Source organism: Scyliorhinus canicula, chromosome 21 (assembly GCF_902713615.1).
Source record: "Scyliorhinus canicula chromosome 21, sScyCan1.1, whole genome shotgun sequence".
In the NCBI taxonomy this organism is placed as follows: Eukaryota; Metazoa; Chordata; class Chondrichthyes; order Carcharhiniformes; family Scyliorhinidae; genus Scyliorhinus; species Scyliorhinus canicula.
In genome coordinates this window covers 65,166,283-65,184,232 of record NC_052166.1, presented here as the reverse complement: position 1 = coordinate 65,184,232, position 17,950 = coordinate 65,166,283, and the positions used below count along the sequence as shown (strand labels likewise).

General features: G+C 44.3%; 1 protein-coding gene across 2 annotated transcripts in view; it reads left to right on the top strand.

Annotated features, from left to right (window-relative positions):
• pomt1 (protein-O-mannosyltransferase 1) overlaps positions 1-17,950 on the top strand; it is a 48,479-nt gene that overhangs the window by 13,013 nt on the left and 17,516 nt on the right. The window contains exons 4-13 of one of the 2 annotated variants that reach the window (XM_038781705.1): positions 632-682; positions 4,102-4,248; positions 5,788-5,899; positions 5,997-6,059; positions 7,246-7,339; positions 9,702-9,857; positions 13,041-13,171; positions 14,069-14,164; positions 15,612-15,704; positions 16,918-17,014. In XM_038781705.1, the coding sequence (XP_038637633.1) occupies positions 632-682; positions 4,102-4,248; positions 5,788-5,899; positions 5,997-6,059; positions 7,246-7,339; positions 9,702-9,857; positions 13,041-13,171; positions 14,069-14,164; positions 15,612-15,704; positions 16,918-17,014 (1,040 nt within the window). The remainder of the gene's footprint in view (positions 1-631; positions 683-4,101; positions 4,249-5,787; positions 5,900-5,996; positions 6,060-7,245; positions 7,340-9,701; positions 9,858-13,040; positions 13,172-14,068; positions 14,165-15,611; positions 15,705-16,917; positions 17,015-17,950) is intronic. The other variant, XM_038781706.1, reaches the window with a different exon arrangement.

Below are 17,950 nucleotides of genomic sequence, written 5' to 3'. Positions count from 1 at the left end.
TAGTCACAAAATGGAATTAAGTGATTTCTACCAAAGCAGTCTCCATGCAATGGGTGGCATGTAGGCTAGGCAATGATATTATGTTTATGAAAGGTGGTGAAGCATTTGATGATCTTGGAAGAGTGGAAGTTAGAAATTGGCAGGTTATATTGGAGTGTTCCAGTTGTCCTTCGGGATGGAATAAATATGCCAAAGTTTCAAATCTTAATAGCTATCCAGTGACTCTTACTGAAAATATCCAGCTATTTGAAGTATTAGGTTACCTTGATCAAATAACTCAGCGATAGTCATATACTCTAAAGAAAAGTATCAGTGAACTCCTATCAATTCTAGCATGGCTGCCACCTTTTTGAGCATTATAGAGAAATAATATACAACCAGGTAGGTAATGGAATAATATTAACTGAAAGTGTTTAAGTGTGGGAAAAGTAATAAACAGCATCAGCAGAAAACAAAGTAAAAACTACCGTTTGGTCATACCTGCTGTGGTGAAGCTGTGACCCGTTTGATAACTCTAAGAAACTTGATTTTGCTTTTGTCTATTTTCAGAAGAGTAAAATTGCAGAAGACCTATGAAAGAACTTTGGTATTTGTTGCTTTTTAAAAAGTGTATTTGGTTTTTCACTTCCAGCTTATTATGGTGGCTTTGATGGGAACTTTTCTTGGAACCGAATTGGCGCAGGTAGGAGATGCTGGGTCTTGTTCACTGTTTTGTTTATTCTCACGGAAGTGAGTAGTAATATGATGGCCCAAGCGAAGTAACACTACACACAAGTGAAAATAGGGAACAGTAGTTCATGCAAAATGAATGCGTATCTGTTGCACACATGCCACCTACTGGTTCTAAATCAAACCGTGGGTTCTGCTCATCCATACTATTCTGCCAGCTCTCACTTGGGAATTTTAAGTTTGCAGTCATTTTTCTACTTATGCAAGACGTAATTAAGCAGTCAGAACCATATTTATAGGGTCTCTGGTTGCTCTGGTAAGTGGGTATAAGAAATAGCAGTGTTTTCTGGCAGTGTACCTCCTTTAAAGAATAAAGTGTGGGTGCACTTTATACTGCTCGCCTGTTTTAACAATGCTACAACTCTGTTGGCTCTCACCGTACAAAAGTGAGGACATGTGGATAGGAAAAATGAGGCTGTAATGAGCCTCAGGCCAAGTACTTGAAAAAAAATTTAGAGTACACAATTTTTTTTTTTCCAATGAAGGGGCAATTTAGCGTCACCAATTCATCTACCCTACACATCTTTGGGTTGTGGGGGTGAGACACACGCAAACATGGGGAGAATGTGCAAACCCCACATGGACAGTGACCCGGGGCCGGGGTCAAACCTGGGTCCTCTGGGCTGGGGTCAAGCCTGGGTCCTCGGCGCCGTGAAGCAGCAATGCTAACCTCTGCACCACTGTGCCGCCTGGCCTCTGGTCAAGTAAACCAGCGCATGGTGAAAGAAATAATTTTGGTTTTGTAGAGCTTTCGAATGAAGTGACATGATGTGTCTATTTTACATTGAAATAGGTTTATTTAGGGCAGTGGTTAGTATGGCAGCCTCACGGCGCCGAGGTCCCAGGTTCGATCCCGGCTCTGGGTCACTGTCCGTGTGGAGTTTGCACATTCGCCCCGTGTTTGCGTGGGTTTTGCCCCCACAACCCAAAAGATGTGCAGGTTAGGTGGATTGGCCACGCTAAATTGCCCTTTAAATTGGAAAAAATGAATTGGGTACACTAAATTTTTTTTTTTTTTAAAGAAATAAGGTACGGGGTCCTGGTATTATTAGGGCGGCGTTGTGGTTAGCACTGTTGCCTCACAGTACCAGGGACCCGGGTGCGATTCTGACATTCAGGTGACGTCTGCGTGGAGTTTACACATTATCACCGTGCCTGCGTGGATTTCCTCCCACAGTCCAAAGGTTAGGTGGATTGGCCATGCTAAATTTCCCCTAAGTATCCAAAGGTTAGATGGGGTTACAGGGATAGGGCGGGAGATTGGACCTGGGTAGGGTGATCTTTTGAAGGATCAGTGCAGACTCGATGGGCTGAATGGCCTCCTTCCGCACTGTAGGGATTCTATTAAATTCTATGAAATTATACTATCAGTTTTGCAGCTCTGAAGTCACAAGTCAAATTTTCTACCTTGGAAAATTAAATTCAATAATCCTGATGATTTGTGGGCTAGTTCAGGAATAATATTTTTTCCATAGATTTAGAGTACCCAATTCATTTTTTCCAATTAAGGGGCAATTTAGCGTGGCCAATCCACCTACCTTGCACATCTTTGGGTTGTGGGGACGAAACCCACGCAAACACGGGGAGAATGTGCAAACTCCACATGTACAGAGACCCAGAGCCGGGAGTGAACCTGGGACCCCGGCGCCGTGAGGCAGCAGGGCTAACCCACTGTGCCACCGTGCTGCCCTAGCTCAGGAATAATGACCAGTCATGGATACTGGTTCAGTCATGGGCTAGTTTTGGTTATTGGCTGATAGAATGTCATCTTGTTTATCCTCCTCGTCCTTTGAGCTGCTGTAAGCTTGCACCATGTTTTGTGCTTCACCCCATGAGAGCCCCGTCTCACTCAGTTCAGCCATCACAGTTCTGTCTTTTGGTTGTCTTTTGGCCTGCCTGGCTTTCCCTTCCCTCTGTACCAAACTGTTGTTTAACTAGTCCGCTGTTGAAATCAACCTGGGCAATAGCCATCGGGCTGAGATTGCTGGATTATTGCTCGCCCAATGCAATTCTTGTTGAACTGTGTAGCAGCGCCGATATATGTCCATCAGGGATATGTTCCCAAAGCATTTCTGCTCTTAACCTTTGTGGTAGAGATTAAAGAAGGTAGGTTCTGTCCAAAGTAACTTAGTGATTTGCTGCAATGCTGTAGCTTGCATATAGTGTCACAGATGTCATTCCAATAACTAGGACACCAATCCGGCAAACTGCTGTGTTCCAGGGATGGCGTCAGGTTTCTTGGATGTCATTCCCACTGCAATTGTTTGGGGGGGAAAAGTGCACTCTGGACAGGGAATTTGAATGTGGATTACCATGAGTGAATTGGTGGTACAATCACTGGTGGAGGTAGCAGGTAGAGAACGCCAGAATGTCATATGGATGGCCTGACATTAGATGTACTAAATCACAACCCAGTTCCATTATCTGTCCAGTTGAAGGCAGAGAATCGCTTGTATCTTCCTGGTGTCCTACATGGATCTTGCTATTCGTCTTCCTCATCATAGATGATCTGTTCCTTGGGGACATCACCTGGTCACAGCTTCAGCAACCATATGTAAGCTGTATCCCACACAACTCTGCCTCACCACTACCCCTCTGAAAGCCATTAGTGCATCTGATTTATCTCCTTGATTGTCTGACGCCCTGTGTTAAACGAGCAGAGATTTTCTCCAATTAAATGTTGGGAATACCTGATGTCTTCAGTTTCCACCAAAAACTACTTTCCCCAGCCACCCACTCCATCTCACTCCCTACCCTAGTGCCTCTTGCACATCTCCAATTGTCACTGCACCCATTGGCGGCCCTACCTTCAGCTACCATGGCCCTTGGCACTGGAATCCCCTCCTCAAATATTTCTACTGCCCTTTCCTCCTTCAAGAGACTCCCTGAAAACTACCTAGTCCTAATTTCCTACATGGCTTGGACGGAGGTCGGTTAGCTTTCACATAGAGTTATCCAGACTCCTTTCTCTCTCTCTCCACAGAGGCTGTCAGACCTGCTGAGATTGTCCAGTCTTTTCTGTTTTTGTGTCGGTTAGCTCAGTTGGCTGGTTGGTTGGTTCGTGATGCCGAGTGACGCCAACAACGTGGGTTCAATTCCCACACCGGCTCAGGTTATTCATAAAGGTCCCTCCTGCTCAACCTTGCCCCTCACCTGAGGTGTGATGACCCTCTGGTTAAACCATCACTGGTCAGCTCTCAAAGAGAGGAGAGCAGCCCATGGTCCTCTGAGACTTTGGCGACTTTCATTTTCGCATGGCTTGTTGTCAAGCATCACACTCCTGTGAAGTGCCTTGGGACATCTTACTACAATAAAGTCTCTATATTAATGCAAGTTGTTGTTGATTACGTTTTTACATTTTCTTTTTCTTAGAATACACCGCGAATGTCCCTGTTTGGAACCTGAGATTTCTCCCAGCTCTTGCTAGTGCACTCTGCATCTCGCTGGCTTATCAGATTGTAGTTGAGCTCAAGTATTCACACTTCTCTGCTGTTATTGCTGCTCTTCTCATCATGTTTGGTAAGAGTTAGAATAATTACAAAACAAAACGTGATATTCAAATTGAGATTTTTTTTTTTTATAGCAAGCATAGCAGCGTGTAGAACGTGGAAATTGTAATTAAGCATCTGATAGTGGAAGTAAGAAGCCATAAAACATTGTACCCATTCTTCAGTGGAGTGTGGGGAATCCCCTTTGATGTGTATATACAATGATATGACACATCATACAGTTTTAATTTTAAATAGAGAGAGCATTTCTGACGTGGTTTTTAATTACCCCTTCCCTTCATTAGTTTAAGTCAGTATTATCTCAGATTACCAACCATTGTCCAGAGCTTTGATCTTCAATCTCCATTCTTGCATTTGGCACCATTTTCTTTTTTTTACATAAATTTAGAATACCCAATTCATTTTCTTTCCCAGTTAAGGGGCAATTTTGCATGGCCAATCGACCTACCCTGCACATCTTTTTGGGCTGTGGGTGTGAGACCCACGCAGACACGGGGAAAATGTGCAAACTCCACACCGACAGTGACCCAGAACCTGGGTCCTCGGTGCCCTGAGGCAGCAGTGCTAACCACTGCACCACCGTGCTGCTCCTTGGCACCATTTTCTTACTCTTCCCTGAGTCGGTCTGTAAGAAGTGGGGGAGGTGGGGGCACGTGGAAAACCGCACATTTGGAAAGATGGTGGTTTGTTGTATTCCACAGGCTTTGTTGAACTATTCAGATTAGTTAGTTTTTAAAACAATGACATGAAATGCCAGTGGATCAGCAGTCAGGTTCTGTTTATGGTCCCAGGTTTGATTCCTGGCTTGGGTCACTGTCTGTGCGGAGTCTGCACGCTCTCCCCGTGTCTGCGTGGGTTTCCTCCGGATGCTCCGGTTTCCGCCCACAGTCCAAAGATGTGCAGGTTAGGTGGATTGGCCACGCTAAATTGCCCTTAGTGGGGCTTACTGGGTTACGGGGATAGGGTGGTGTGGGGCTTAAGTGGGGTACTCTTTCCACGGGTCGGTGCAGACTCGATGGGCCGAATGGCCTCCTTCTGCACTGTAAATTCTATATCTTCACTGGAGTTTAGAAGATGAGAGGGGATCTCAGTGAAACATATAAAATTCTGATGGGGCTGGACAGACTAGGTGTAGAGATGTTGTGACCTCTGGCTGGGGGGTGTCTAGTACAAGAGCTCACAGTCTCAGGATATGGGGTAGTCCATTTAGGACTGAGATGGGAGAGAAACCTCTTCATTCAGAGGGTGTTGAAAACTCTGGCATTCTCCACCACAGAAGGCTGTGGATGCCAAGTCTCAGGAAATACTTAAAGAGGAAATAGATGTCTTGACTCTTAAAGGCTTCATGGGGTTTGGGGAGACTGTGGGAGTATGATGTTGAGATAAATTATCAACTTTAATATTGAATGGCGGAGCTGGTCCGAAGGGCCGCATGGTTTCCTATTTGCCAAGTTATATATCTGCTTTATTGTCCTAGATGTCAGCTACAACACATTTATATAATAATTCCAGTTAGTTCCAGTGCTCTGTTCTTTTCTTTTTGAAACAGAAAACGCCTTAATAACCCAGTCACGGTTTATGCTCCTGGAGTCCGTCCTCATTTTCTTTGTCTTGTTGGCAGTTATGTCTTATCTGAAATTCTACAACAGGCAGAGATGCAGGTACGATTAAACCCTTGAGTGACATCCTCATGTTGTGAACATTGGAAAGAATGCGATGAAGAGTTTGATGTTTCTTGCCAATTTTGCTTTGTTTCAGCTTCTCAATGAGCTGGTGGTTTTGGCTTTTCCTAACCGGGACTGCATGTGCTCTTGCTATTGGGTGAGTTTCTTGATGCATTTCTTCAAACTCAAGACCGCAGTTCCTCTGCTCGGGTGACATGGCTGCCGGCTGAACAAGAGAAGGTGGCAGCTGAGTTAACGTTCTTAAATATAATCTCCCCAAAAAGGGTCAAATTATTGCAATGCTCCAATCTGTATTTGGGTAACCTCTGGGATTGATTAAGAACCAGGTGAGGAAGTTGGAATAGAGATTCGGGCTCTCCCTTTGTGTATTTGGGATCTTGCTGAGCTATTAGCACCAGGAAGATGCTGAAATGGCCTCCAAGTCTGTGTTTAATGGTAACATTCAGCCAGGGTAGCGTTCAATTCGCTCCATGTTCCCTGAGATCAGAATTGAGAAGATGATCCAGCGAGCTTCCTACTCTCAATCACTTTCTGGTGATCGTTATTGATAGGTTCATGGGAGCTTTATTATGGAATAATAGAAACTTCCAACACCGAAGTGGGCCATTCGGCCCGCCGTGCCCGTATAGACTATTAGAAATGATAGTTGTGTTTGTTCCCACACTCCTTCCTTGTGTCCATAACCCTGTAAGTTCCTCATCCTCAAGTGTCTATCCAATTCCCTTAGAATTATTGATAGAATCGGCTTCCCCCAAGCTTTGCTAGCTGTACCATTCCAGATCCAAATAACTCATTTCACTTAATCTCCCCATCAGATATTTTGCCAATGACTTTAAATCTATGACCTTGGGTTACTGACCCACTCTCCCAAGGGAATCATTTTTCTCCATCTACTCCGTCAAACCCCTTATCATCCTAAAATTCTCTTGGTCAATCTCTTCACCTGCTCTGTTCCAATGAGAATAATCCTAATTGCCTTCTAACCCGGGAGCAACCCTGTCTCATTTTCATACTGGGTGATTTATCTACCCAATGATTACTTCCAGGAGCTGATGACACTTTGTGCACAGACAGCTACTTTCATTTATTTTTCATCCCTGATTCTTCAAACAAAAAAGTTCCACAGATTCTTCAAAAAAAGAAGTTCACGTGTCCCTGGAGCCTGTGCACTGCAGCATTTTCTGTCTGTTATATAGTGACACATTCTAATTCATTCCTTAGCGTGAAAAATAACACCCCTGTTATTAGTCTAATTAAAAGAATAAATTTTGGATTTCTGAACATTGGTCCCCTCTTGACTTTTGCTTTTGGTGTGTTTACAGGGTCAAATATATGGGCTTGTTCACTTACCTGCTTCTATTGGCTATTGCTGGAGTACATACTTGGCAGATAATTGGGGATACAACATTATCAAATGTAGGTATATCTCTGCTGTTGATTTTAGTTTTGTATGGCAGAGGTTTTTAGTGCATCAATTGGTTTAACAATTTTGGAGCCTGAATACACACACTTACACGCAGAGATGTCTTGTGGCACTGTAACAAATCCGAGGATAATGACAAGAGTAAGGCACTGTATAATATTATATTCATATGAGTGTAATTTTCCATTCATCTGATTACTGTCTATTGGCGCATTCACAAGTGGTTTAGAAGATTGAAAGGAAAAGACTTGCATTTTTTACTGCGCCTTTCACAACCTCAGGTTGTGGCAAATGCCTTACGGCCTGTTGGAAACTTAGTCACTTTTGTAATACAGAAAATATCTTCTTTATTGTTATTGTCACAAGCAGGCTATCGCAGGCTATCATTAACACTGCAATGAAGTTACTATGAAAAGCCACATTCTGGCGCCTGTTCGGGTACACAGAGGGAGAATTTAGAATGTCCAATTCACCTAACAACACGTCTTTCGGGATTTGTGGGAGGAAACCCACGTAGACACAGGGAGAACGTCTGCACAGACAGTGACCCAAGCTGGGAATTGAACCTGGGACCCTGGTGCTGTGAAGCAGCAGTGCTAATCACTGTGCCGCCCCAAATGGCACTCCATCTGCGCACAGTAAAATCCTACAAGCAGTATTTTGCTGAATTTAGACACATTCAGACTGTACCTTTACAGGTCAAGGTTTGAGCAATGTGAACAAGGTATTAATTAACACCCGAGTACTGTCTCTGGTCAATTAGAGCATGTTTATTTTGGGCACCTGGATGTAAATAGGTTTCCCCTCCCACCACCAATGGTCCGAAAAATCTCACGGGCAATAACATTTAACAGGTGTTTTGTGACACATGCCACACTAACTGGCCCGAGCCGATGTTCCTTGGTGTTGCTTGTAGGCTAAATGAGGTCTGGAGAGCAATTGTGATGATTAGCTGCTAACATGGCTTGTCGTTTAAACTCATTGCTCATGTGCTCTCCATGGGCAACCAATCTAAATAGCAAATGCAGGAATTACTTTTTTATTCAGTCCCAGTATATGTGGGGGGTGTTCGCTGGCAAGGCCATCTTTTATTGAGTGGCTTGCTTGCCCATTTCAGAGGGCAGTTAAGAGGCAACCACATTGCTGGGTGGTTAGAGTCACATATAGACCAGATCAGACAAGGGCGACAGATTTTCTTCCTTAATCGACATTAGTAAACCAAATGGTGTTTTACCACACTCTGTTTCACAGTCTCGATAACTGATACTCAGCTTTTTAATTCCAGACTTTTATTTAATGAACTCCATTTACATTCCTCAGCTGCTGTTGTGGGATTTAAACTCTTGTCTCTAGATCATTAGTCGAGGCCTCTGGATTACTCATTAATGAATGTAGACGCTATGCTACTTCAGAATTGTAGCAGCTCCCATGTTAGAGGGCAGTTGTCACTGCTTGCATACATTTGGCTCCAGGTTTGTGGAAGTCTGCTTGAGACGCTGATTGTAGTTGCATGCCCCTGGCTTCCAGAGAGGAGTCTCTCGGGTGATCTTGAAATCCTGATAGTTGCAACAAAGCTTTATGAACTTTGAGTTCATTACTTGTTTTGAGGCTCATTCAAGCTGACCACTAAAGTGCAGTGTGGAGGGGAATGGTACTTGGTATTGCTATGGTAACAGGTCGCCAAACTCCAAGGGAAAGCACTGATGCCAGGATTCAAATGGATTTCAATTTTAACCAATACCAATTGTCCTCGCAATGTTTATCGCAGGATATTGCTCATTCCCATGACACTATTTTTATGCCCCAAGTCCTCAATCATGCCTTATAATGTGCGTTGCCTACTTTAGGGCAGCACGGTAGCACTGTGGTTAGCACTGTTGCTTCACCGTGCCAGGGTCTCGGGTTCAATTCCCGATTGGGTCACTGTCCGTGTGGAGTCTGTACATTCTCCCCACGTCTACGTAGGTTTCCTTCGGGAGCTCCGGTTTCCTCCCACAAATCCCGAAAGACGTGCTTGTCAGGTAAATTGGACATCCTGAATTGTCCCTCTGTGTACCCAAACAGGCACCGGAGTGTGGCGACTAGGAGATTTTCACAGTAACTTCATTGCAGTGTTAATGTAAGCCTATTTGTGACAATAATAAAGATTATATTGGCTGAATTAGAAATGAGCAGTTAAAGCAGGGTTCTGGACATGGAAGTGGCACTACATATTCTGTGCCCTTGCATTGCGAGTTCCAGAAAAGTCGTTAGCTGATTGCATTATCTGTATTCCGAATTGATCAATTGATTTTTGGTGTGTTTGGATTTAAACCAAGATTTAAACCTTGTAATTTCTTTGCACTCTTCTTTCAGGTCACGGTGCTTTATCATGTTCTGGCCAGGGTATGTGCACTTTTAGTCCTCCCAGTAATTCTGTATTTGGGATTCTTCTACATCCACCTGACCTTGTTGTACCGCTCTGGACCACATGACCAAATAATGACAAGCACATTCCAAGCCAGTCTGGAGGTAAGAGCACCATGTGCCCATGTTGGCCAATGCTGCCGCTGTATCAGGTCTGTTTTGCCTTTTAATATTTTAATCAAGACACAAAGTTTTGAAAGACGTGGATGTGTGTTTGGAGGGCTACAGGCAGTGCGCAAACTGTAGGTGAGCGAGGGCTAAAGAGAAGAGCAGAGGAAATTGGGAGCAGCTCTAGGAGCTGGAGGAGCAGAGGGGAATTGATTTGAGTTTGCAATGCATATGTTATGGACTGGCTTTTTAAAAATCCTTCAGGGGATGCTGGTGTTGTTGTTGCCCATCCTAATTGCCCTTGAACTGAGTGGCTTGTTAGGCTGTTTCAGAGGGCAGTTAAGAGTCAACCACATTGTTGTGGGTCTGGAGTCACATGTAGGCCAGACCGGGTAAGGACGGCAGATTTCCTTCCCTAACGCCAGTGAGTCAGTTGGCTTTTTATGATGAGTTTCATAGTCACCATTGTTACGACATCCTGGGCCAATACGTGGTCAATTCCAGCTTTTAAAATACATGGGATCTTTGTCTGCCCAATAACTACAGTCACCAGGTTTGGAAATTTAAACACAACTAACTTTTTATTATTAACTAACTATAATTAAATGCAACTGGTTAACTATCTAGTCTCCAACCCCCCCCCCCCCCTCTTTTAACTTGCCTACCCTCTATGTACATACATGCAGAGACAAACAAACACAGAGGGGAAAGAGGAGTGAAAAAAAACAATGAAAGTAAAAGGATAAGAATCTTTGTTTCAGATGGACATCTTTCAGTTAGTTTCTCCTTCAGTCTAGGTTTTGGGACAGATGTTATCTTTTCTTGTAATGGTTTTCACTGCAGACTCTCAAATAGTACGTAACCAGAATTCGAGAGAGATTCAGCTTCTTCTCTCGGGGTCTAGAGACTTCTGCCTTCAGACAGTAGGCAGCAGAGCAGAGAGAGTGTTGCTTCCAGCTTGAGGGTCCAGTGGCTTTTCCTCAATTTTCTCTGAAAAATCTCACCTGGCAGGAACCAATCACTGTCGGTTGCCGGGCAGAATACTGTCACTGGCCAAGCCATTGGCCACCAGCCAACCAATCAAAACAAACCCCTCCAATCTCTTGGGTGCTGTAAAGCCTGGGTTCTTCTGCCCCAAATCCAAACCTTTGTAACATGGTGTACCATTTTGACATTTTTGAGTTCCTTCCTTCCTCTGACGTACTTTGTCTCCATTAACTATCCGTGGACCAAAAACAATAAAGGCAAAATAAAAGAAATAGGAACGATGGCGATCGACACAATTACTGACACTAGCTTTCAATTAACTGAATTGATCAATGAATTGAGTTTAAATTCCACCAGCTGAGTGGTGGGATTTGAATCCGTCACTTATAGCGTAGGTCTCTGGATTACTAATCCAGTGACTTTAACACTACCCCACAGCCTCCTCTATATTTGTTACGGTCCGAGGGTTGTTTAATTCTATTTCTTGAGATAATGTGGAGTGAATGTTGTTTAATTGGCACCGTGTGCTTCATTTCTCTTGCTGAATACCTCATAAGCAATATGTTACCATGGTTCTGCGAAGCAAGACATTGATCAGATTGCTTGACAAATTTGTAACGCATTTGTGCACAATCCTTACATAATTTGACTTGGCACCAGGGTGGCTGAGCAGCACCTCAGATTAGTCAGCCTTTGAGGCTAACAGGAAGGTTCAATGCAAATTCTTCACAGAATTTCTCATTGACTCTTGCAACTCTAAGCAGGTTTCAGATTATATTTGCAATATGTGGTTCATACTTTATTAGCCAAGGCATAGGAATGGGGGGGGGGGGGGGGGGGGGCACGGTAACACAGTGGTTAGCAATGTTACTTCACAGCTCCAGGGTCCCGGGTTCGGTTCCCGGCTTGGGTCACTGTCTGTGCGGAATCTGCACGTTCTCCCTGTGTCTGCGTGGGTTCCCTCCGGGTGCTCCGGTTTCCTCCCACGTTTCCCGTAAGACGAGCTTGTTAGGTGTATTGGCATTCTTAATTCTCCCTCCGTGTACCCGAGCAGGCGGCGGCGTGTGGCGACTAGGGGCTTCTCACAATAGCTTCATTGCAGTGTTAACGTAAGGCTACTTGTGACACTTATAAAGGATATTATTATTATAAAAATGGGGAGATTAAGCTGGAAATGCATCAAACACTTGTTATGCTGCAGCTCGGGTTTTGCATCCAGTTCTGGTCACAATGTTGTAGGAAAGATGTGGCCACAGCAGAGAAGTTATAGAGGGAACGAGCGTTTTAGCTGTGAGGATAGGTTGGAATGGCTGGGGTTTTGTATCCCTTGGAGCAGAAGAAGCTGAGGAGAGATTTAATTGAGGTGCATCAAACCATGAGGGACCTTTGATGGCGTGGATAACAAACTTGTTTTCCTTAGAAAAGAGCTTAACCAGGAGGCCTAAATTTAAAGTAATTGGTAGAAAGATTAGTTGAGAAATCTTTTTTCACCTCGAGGATGGTGGAGGTCGGGAACACATTGCCTGAAAGGGTGGGAGAGGCAGACACCCTCACTTCATTTTGGGATATGTACTTGAGGTGTTTTAATGTACAGAGAGCTGGAAAGCCAAGCCTGGATAGTCTTTTTCCCCAGAAACAAGACAGGCTGAATGGCCTCCTTTGATGCAATCAATTTCTATGATTCTATAAAATTGCTGTGATTGAGTTAAGGGAAATAGTTCATCTTTCCGAAAGGAGCGATTAGTTCTGGTCAACTGGAATAGCAGTAGGAATATGATAGGCAGTGACCTAATTGCCCCTGGGTTAGGAAGGGAAAAAGTAGACCATATTCTGCAGCTGATGGCTATCCAACAAGACCTGTTGGAAATTCAGATGTAGGACGAGTTTCTAAGGCCTCTGATTGAACAATCTGACAACTTTCATGAATCAGGCTGAGACGGAAGGACCACATTGGTGAGGTACCAGAGAAGAGCTGTGGAACTATTATCCAGTGAGCAGTCAGCAGCTTGGGAGAAGGACGATGGAATGAAAGAACTCGGGCAAGATTCATGCAGCGAGGAATGGAGAAATAATCTGTTCCAATGAGTTGATATTCCTCGCCTTCGTAAGCATAATGTTCACCAAAAAGAAAATGTCATATTTGAACACCGTTTCCCCAAGTGATCAAAAAGTTACACTTAGTTTCCTTTACAGGGCGGACTTGCAAGGATCACACAGGGTCAACCTCTTGAAATAGCCTTCGGTTCCCAAATTACACTGCGGAATGTGTGGAGCAAACCTGTTCCTTGCTGGCTGCATTCCCACAAGAACATGTACCCCATCAGGTATAACATCCGATGACAAAGAAAACGCAATAAACATTCTTATTCTGTGAAAAAGTATTATTTACGCACAGATGTTCGCTGGAGAGCTGGTGTTGCAGACTTTGGGGCAAGGTAATGGTTCTGGTACCCAATGGTTTGTGTGTCCGATTGCTGCAATGCTTGAATCTTCCATCAACAAACGATGAACTTTGGCAGGGAGGTGCAAAAAATGAGAACTTGTATTTCTAAAGCAGCTTTAATGTCATAAACGTTCAAAGGCAATTTGCAGGCACGTTATCAAACAGCATTTGGCACTGCGCCACAAGGAGATTTGAGGGAATGTCTAAAGGATAGAGAGGTTTAGCAATGGAATTCCAGAACTTGGGACCCAGGCATCTTGATAGCATGGCCACCAATGGTGGAGCGATTCAAATTGGGGATACTCGAGAGGCCAAAACTGCAGGTGCGCAGCGATCTCGGAGGGTTGTAAGGCCAGAGGATGTGACACAGGTAAAGAGGGGTGAGGCCATGAAGGGATTTCAAGTGAAGGACGAGAATTTTGGAATTGGGGGATTACCTGAAGGGGAGTCAATGTAGGTCAGTGAGCACTGAGGTGATGGGTGAACAGGACTTGATACAGACATAAGCCACCTAATTCTGAATGCATATGGAAAGAAGGGCGAGAATAACTAACCAGGTCCATTGGATTCGCCCTGTCCATTGGATGGTGGAACCTTCTGTGCCACTCTCCCAAAATATGTAACATTAAATCCCTAGATGGAAAAAAAAAAATGAAGAACGGAGCCTTGAGGTCAAATAATCTTGGTTGGCATTTTGAATGCGACACCAAGGATGTGCTGCTCTGTCAGAAGTGCTGTCCTTCAACTGAAATCGTGTGGTGTTTTTGTTTTTTTGCAGGTATGACAGTGGCAGAGGTAGTTCTCACCAGCAGCAAGTAACCTGTTATCCTTTTAAGGATGTGAACAACTGGTGGATTGTGAAGGACCCTGGCAAGTAGGTGGTAACAGATTGCTTGTTAACGTGACTGGGGAGCACTGAGGCAATTAAGCACCTATTTAGTATGTAAATGGTGACTTGTACGAGTGGTTTGAGATTGGTTGCTGATTTGTGTTGTGCTGCATGTTGGTTGCTGTTAGCATTGGTGGTAAGGGCAGCAGGGTGGCACAGTGGTTAGCATTGCTGCCTATGGCACTGAGGACCCGGGTTTGAATCCCGGCCCTGGGTCACTGTCCGTGTGGAGTTTGCACGTTCTCCCCGTGTTTGCGTGGGTTTCACCCCCACAACCCAAAAGATGTGCAGGATAGGCCACGCTAAATTGCCTCTTAATTGGAAAAAAAAATAATTGGGTACTCTAAATTTATTTTTTAAAGCATTGGTGGTAATACAGAACTAAAGGCGCGAGCTGTGATCATGTGCAACACATGATTGTTTTCACTTTTTCCAGAGCCCAATCGTAGCACTTGGCAGGTGCCAGACATAGTGGCCCAAACTAGTTTAATATTGGGAAAGCATCAAATGAGAGTGGGAATTAGATCTTGATCCTACATTCCCCCTGTCAAGGCCATTTAGCCTTTTATCTTTTTTAAAAATAAATTTAGAGTACCCAATTATTTTTCTTCCAATTAAGGGACGATTTACCATGACCCTGGGTTGGATGCTGGGCCCCGAGTCGCCTGCCGAACTCAGTGTGGTGGAGGATTTGGGCCTGGAGGGTGACTGTCCGAAGTCTGTTAGCCGCCCACTGTCGGGAGCGCAGGGTACACGAGACGCTCTGTAGCGGGGTGCGGGGCTCACTCGTGCCTGACACTGTGTCTCCCCTCACCCCCTCTGGGGGACTCTGGAATCTGGCACATCATAATGGAAGGTTCTTTTAGCTTTCTGCCTCCACAGATAGTTCAGGCAGTGCCCGATTGGGCCTCCCCTCCATCAACAGCCCGACTCCCTCTCTCCCCACCACCCTCCTTTTCCCTCTCTCCCCACCACCCTCTTTTCCCCTCTCTCCCCACCACCCCCCTTTCTTTCCCTTCTGTTGGTACAGAGGCGAGGGTATCTGGTCTCTCCAGTGCAAAATTTAGTGCTTGTACCATTTGTTTTTTGTAGAAATGTGTTGTGAACTGTTTGAGGGGAGGGTACCCTGTTTCTCCACAAAATTAGTGTTTGTACCGTTTGGCCTTTGTATATATTTTTTAATGTTTTAATAAAGAGATATGGCCAATCCACCTACCCTGCACATCTTTGGGTTGTGGGGGTGAGATCCACGCAGACACGGGGAGAATGTGCAAACTCCACACGGACAGTGACCCGTGGCCGGGATTGGTCCCGGATCCTCAGTGCCATGAGGCAGCACTGCTAACCACTGCGCCACCGCGCCCGCCCCATTTAGCCTTTTACCTTGAGCTAAAATTTGTGGACTCTACATAATGTGATTACATTTTTTAAGACAGGAGCTGGTTGTCAGCAACCCCCCTCGCCCAGTTCGCCATGGTGACATTGTGCAGCTGGTTCATGGGATGACAGCACGTTTCCTCAACACGTACGTTCCGAATACCTGGTTGGCATTTTCTGTTTTTCATCATCATCACATTTACACTGTGTTGTTCAGTCTGGGCAGTGGAATGATTGAGTTTTTGCTCAGAAGTGTGAACTCTTAATAGGAAACCTTGTATACATTGAACCTTAATTCTCGATATTTAGCCAATTGAATTAGAAGGTAATCAGTAATAAAGAGAAAAGCCGGGAATCTCAAATAAATGCAGAAAACATTGGAAAAACACAGCAGACCCGTGAGCGTCTTCTGATGGTGGTGAACTTGCTGTGTTTCAGCGTGATTCTCTGAACATGGAGATAGTATTCGAAGGTCATGTTGCATTTAAATCTCTCTGCGTGTCTCTGTAACTGCCTAAAACTTTAAGTCACAACAATTTATTTTTGATCCTGTCAAAAGACTAATCTTATTTTACCTGAACTGCAGACCGATTAAAAAAAAAAAAACATCCCTCTTCCAACAACTTATTGCACACACAACTCTTCATCAGAACAAACAGAACAAACCAGTTCTTGGATCTTTCTGTCGATTGGCCAGTGCAGGGCGTATCCGGGTTGGGAGAGATATTGAGGTACAGATGGTGGCGCTGTGGCCCATCGTACCTGTGCTGGCTTTCCAGTTTTTTGCTTTAGCCCCTGAGGATTTTTGTTTTTTGTTTTGTTTTGTTTTTCTCCCTCTAAATTGGTGGGTCAGCCTGACTGGATGGGTCACACCGTCACTTGAGTCAGTAGTGGGTTGTGACTCGCTGCGGGATTTCTGCATACAAACTAGGCTATGGGATTTGTGTATAATCTAGGCTGACGCTCTTCCACTGCGGTGTTGAGGAATGTTGCATTGTTGAAGGATCAGCCTTTAAGATGATGCATGAAATGGAGTTCCCAGTTGCCTGCTTTGATTATTGACATGGACATTAAAGATTTCAGCATTGTTTTTCCTTACCTGTATTGTCCCCTCAACCCAGGTCACTAAAATCTCAAACTAGTTTATGGTATGTAGGTACATTTGAGCACTGCGATAAGATGCCATGAATGCATTTCTCCCAGGTGGCATTTTAGAATCTACTATAATGTGGAAGCAATGTAATGACAGCAGCTGAGCCAGTAAATCACCTCGGGACGCTGACTCATATTACATTAAAATATTGGGTAAATAGTAATGTATTTATTTTTGACTATAATGAAGATTGGTGTTTTGATTTCAGGCATGATGTTGCAGCACCTATGAGCCCACACTGGCAGGAGATTTCTTGTTACGTTGATTACAATGTCTCAATGGCGTCACAGAACCTATGGAAAGTGGTAAGCTCTGAGTGGGATTTGTCCGGGTCTTCCACAAAGATTAGAATTGCGGTTTGCCAATCTTTGTGGGAGAGCCCCAGTAGTTAATTAACAATGCCCCGTGCATCCCCCTCCCCCGGTCTCGTGCACAAAAGTAAAACATTGCTGGAATTGGTGCAAGTGGTTTTCATTACTGTACAGTAGCTAAAATATTAGATTATTATTATTGGATAAAGAATAGGCAGAAAACTGATGAACTTTGGGTCGTGATGGATTCATTAGGATCCGGGAACTCCAATATGAAAAGCATTGCTTAGATTTCTCCTTGTTGCACAGGTGCAGCATAGCAGTTGTTAATGTGAACATGCTGCATTCTGGTGTTTAGTTGAAATTAAAATTCCAACAGTCCCACTTTAATTCCTGTTTTATAAAGCATTATTTCATTTTACACATCAGAATCCTCCCTTCCTGCAGGCTACACAATTAGTCCAGAAACCCCATGAATTAATGCATCATGCTGCATTTAAAGCTGGTTACTGAGACTCAGTATCACTGGTTTCAATTGCATTATCTATTTAAACCCACTAAGATTTAAATTTTCTAAAATGAGGTGCTATTGTGCCTCGATTGCTCACCACTACCCCGGTCACACCCCCCTCCCCCTTCCACCATCACTCCCCTCACAGTAATAAACCTCATGATTAGAGTTTAATAATAATCTTTATTGTCCCAAGTAGGCTTACATTAACACTGCAATGAAGTTACTGTGAAAAGCCCCTAGTTGTCACATTCCGGTGCCTGATCAGGTACACAGAGGGAGAATTCAGAATGTCCAAATTACCTAATAGCATGTCTTTCGGGACTTGTGGGAGAAAACCGGAGCGCCTGGAGGAAACCCACGCAGACACGGGGAGAACGTGCGGACTCCGCACAGACGGTGACCCAAGCCAGGAATCG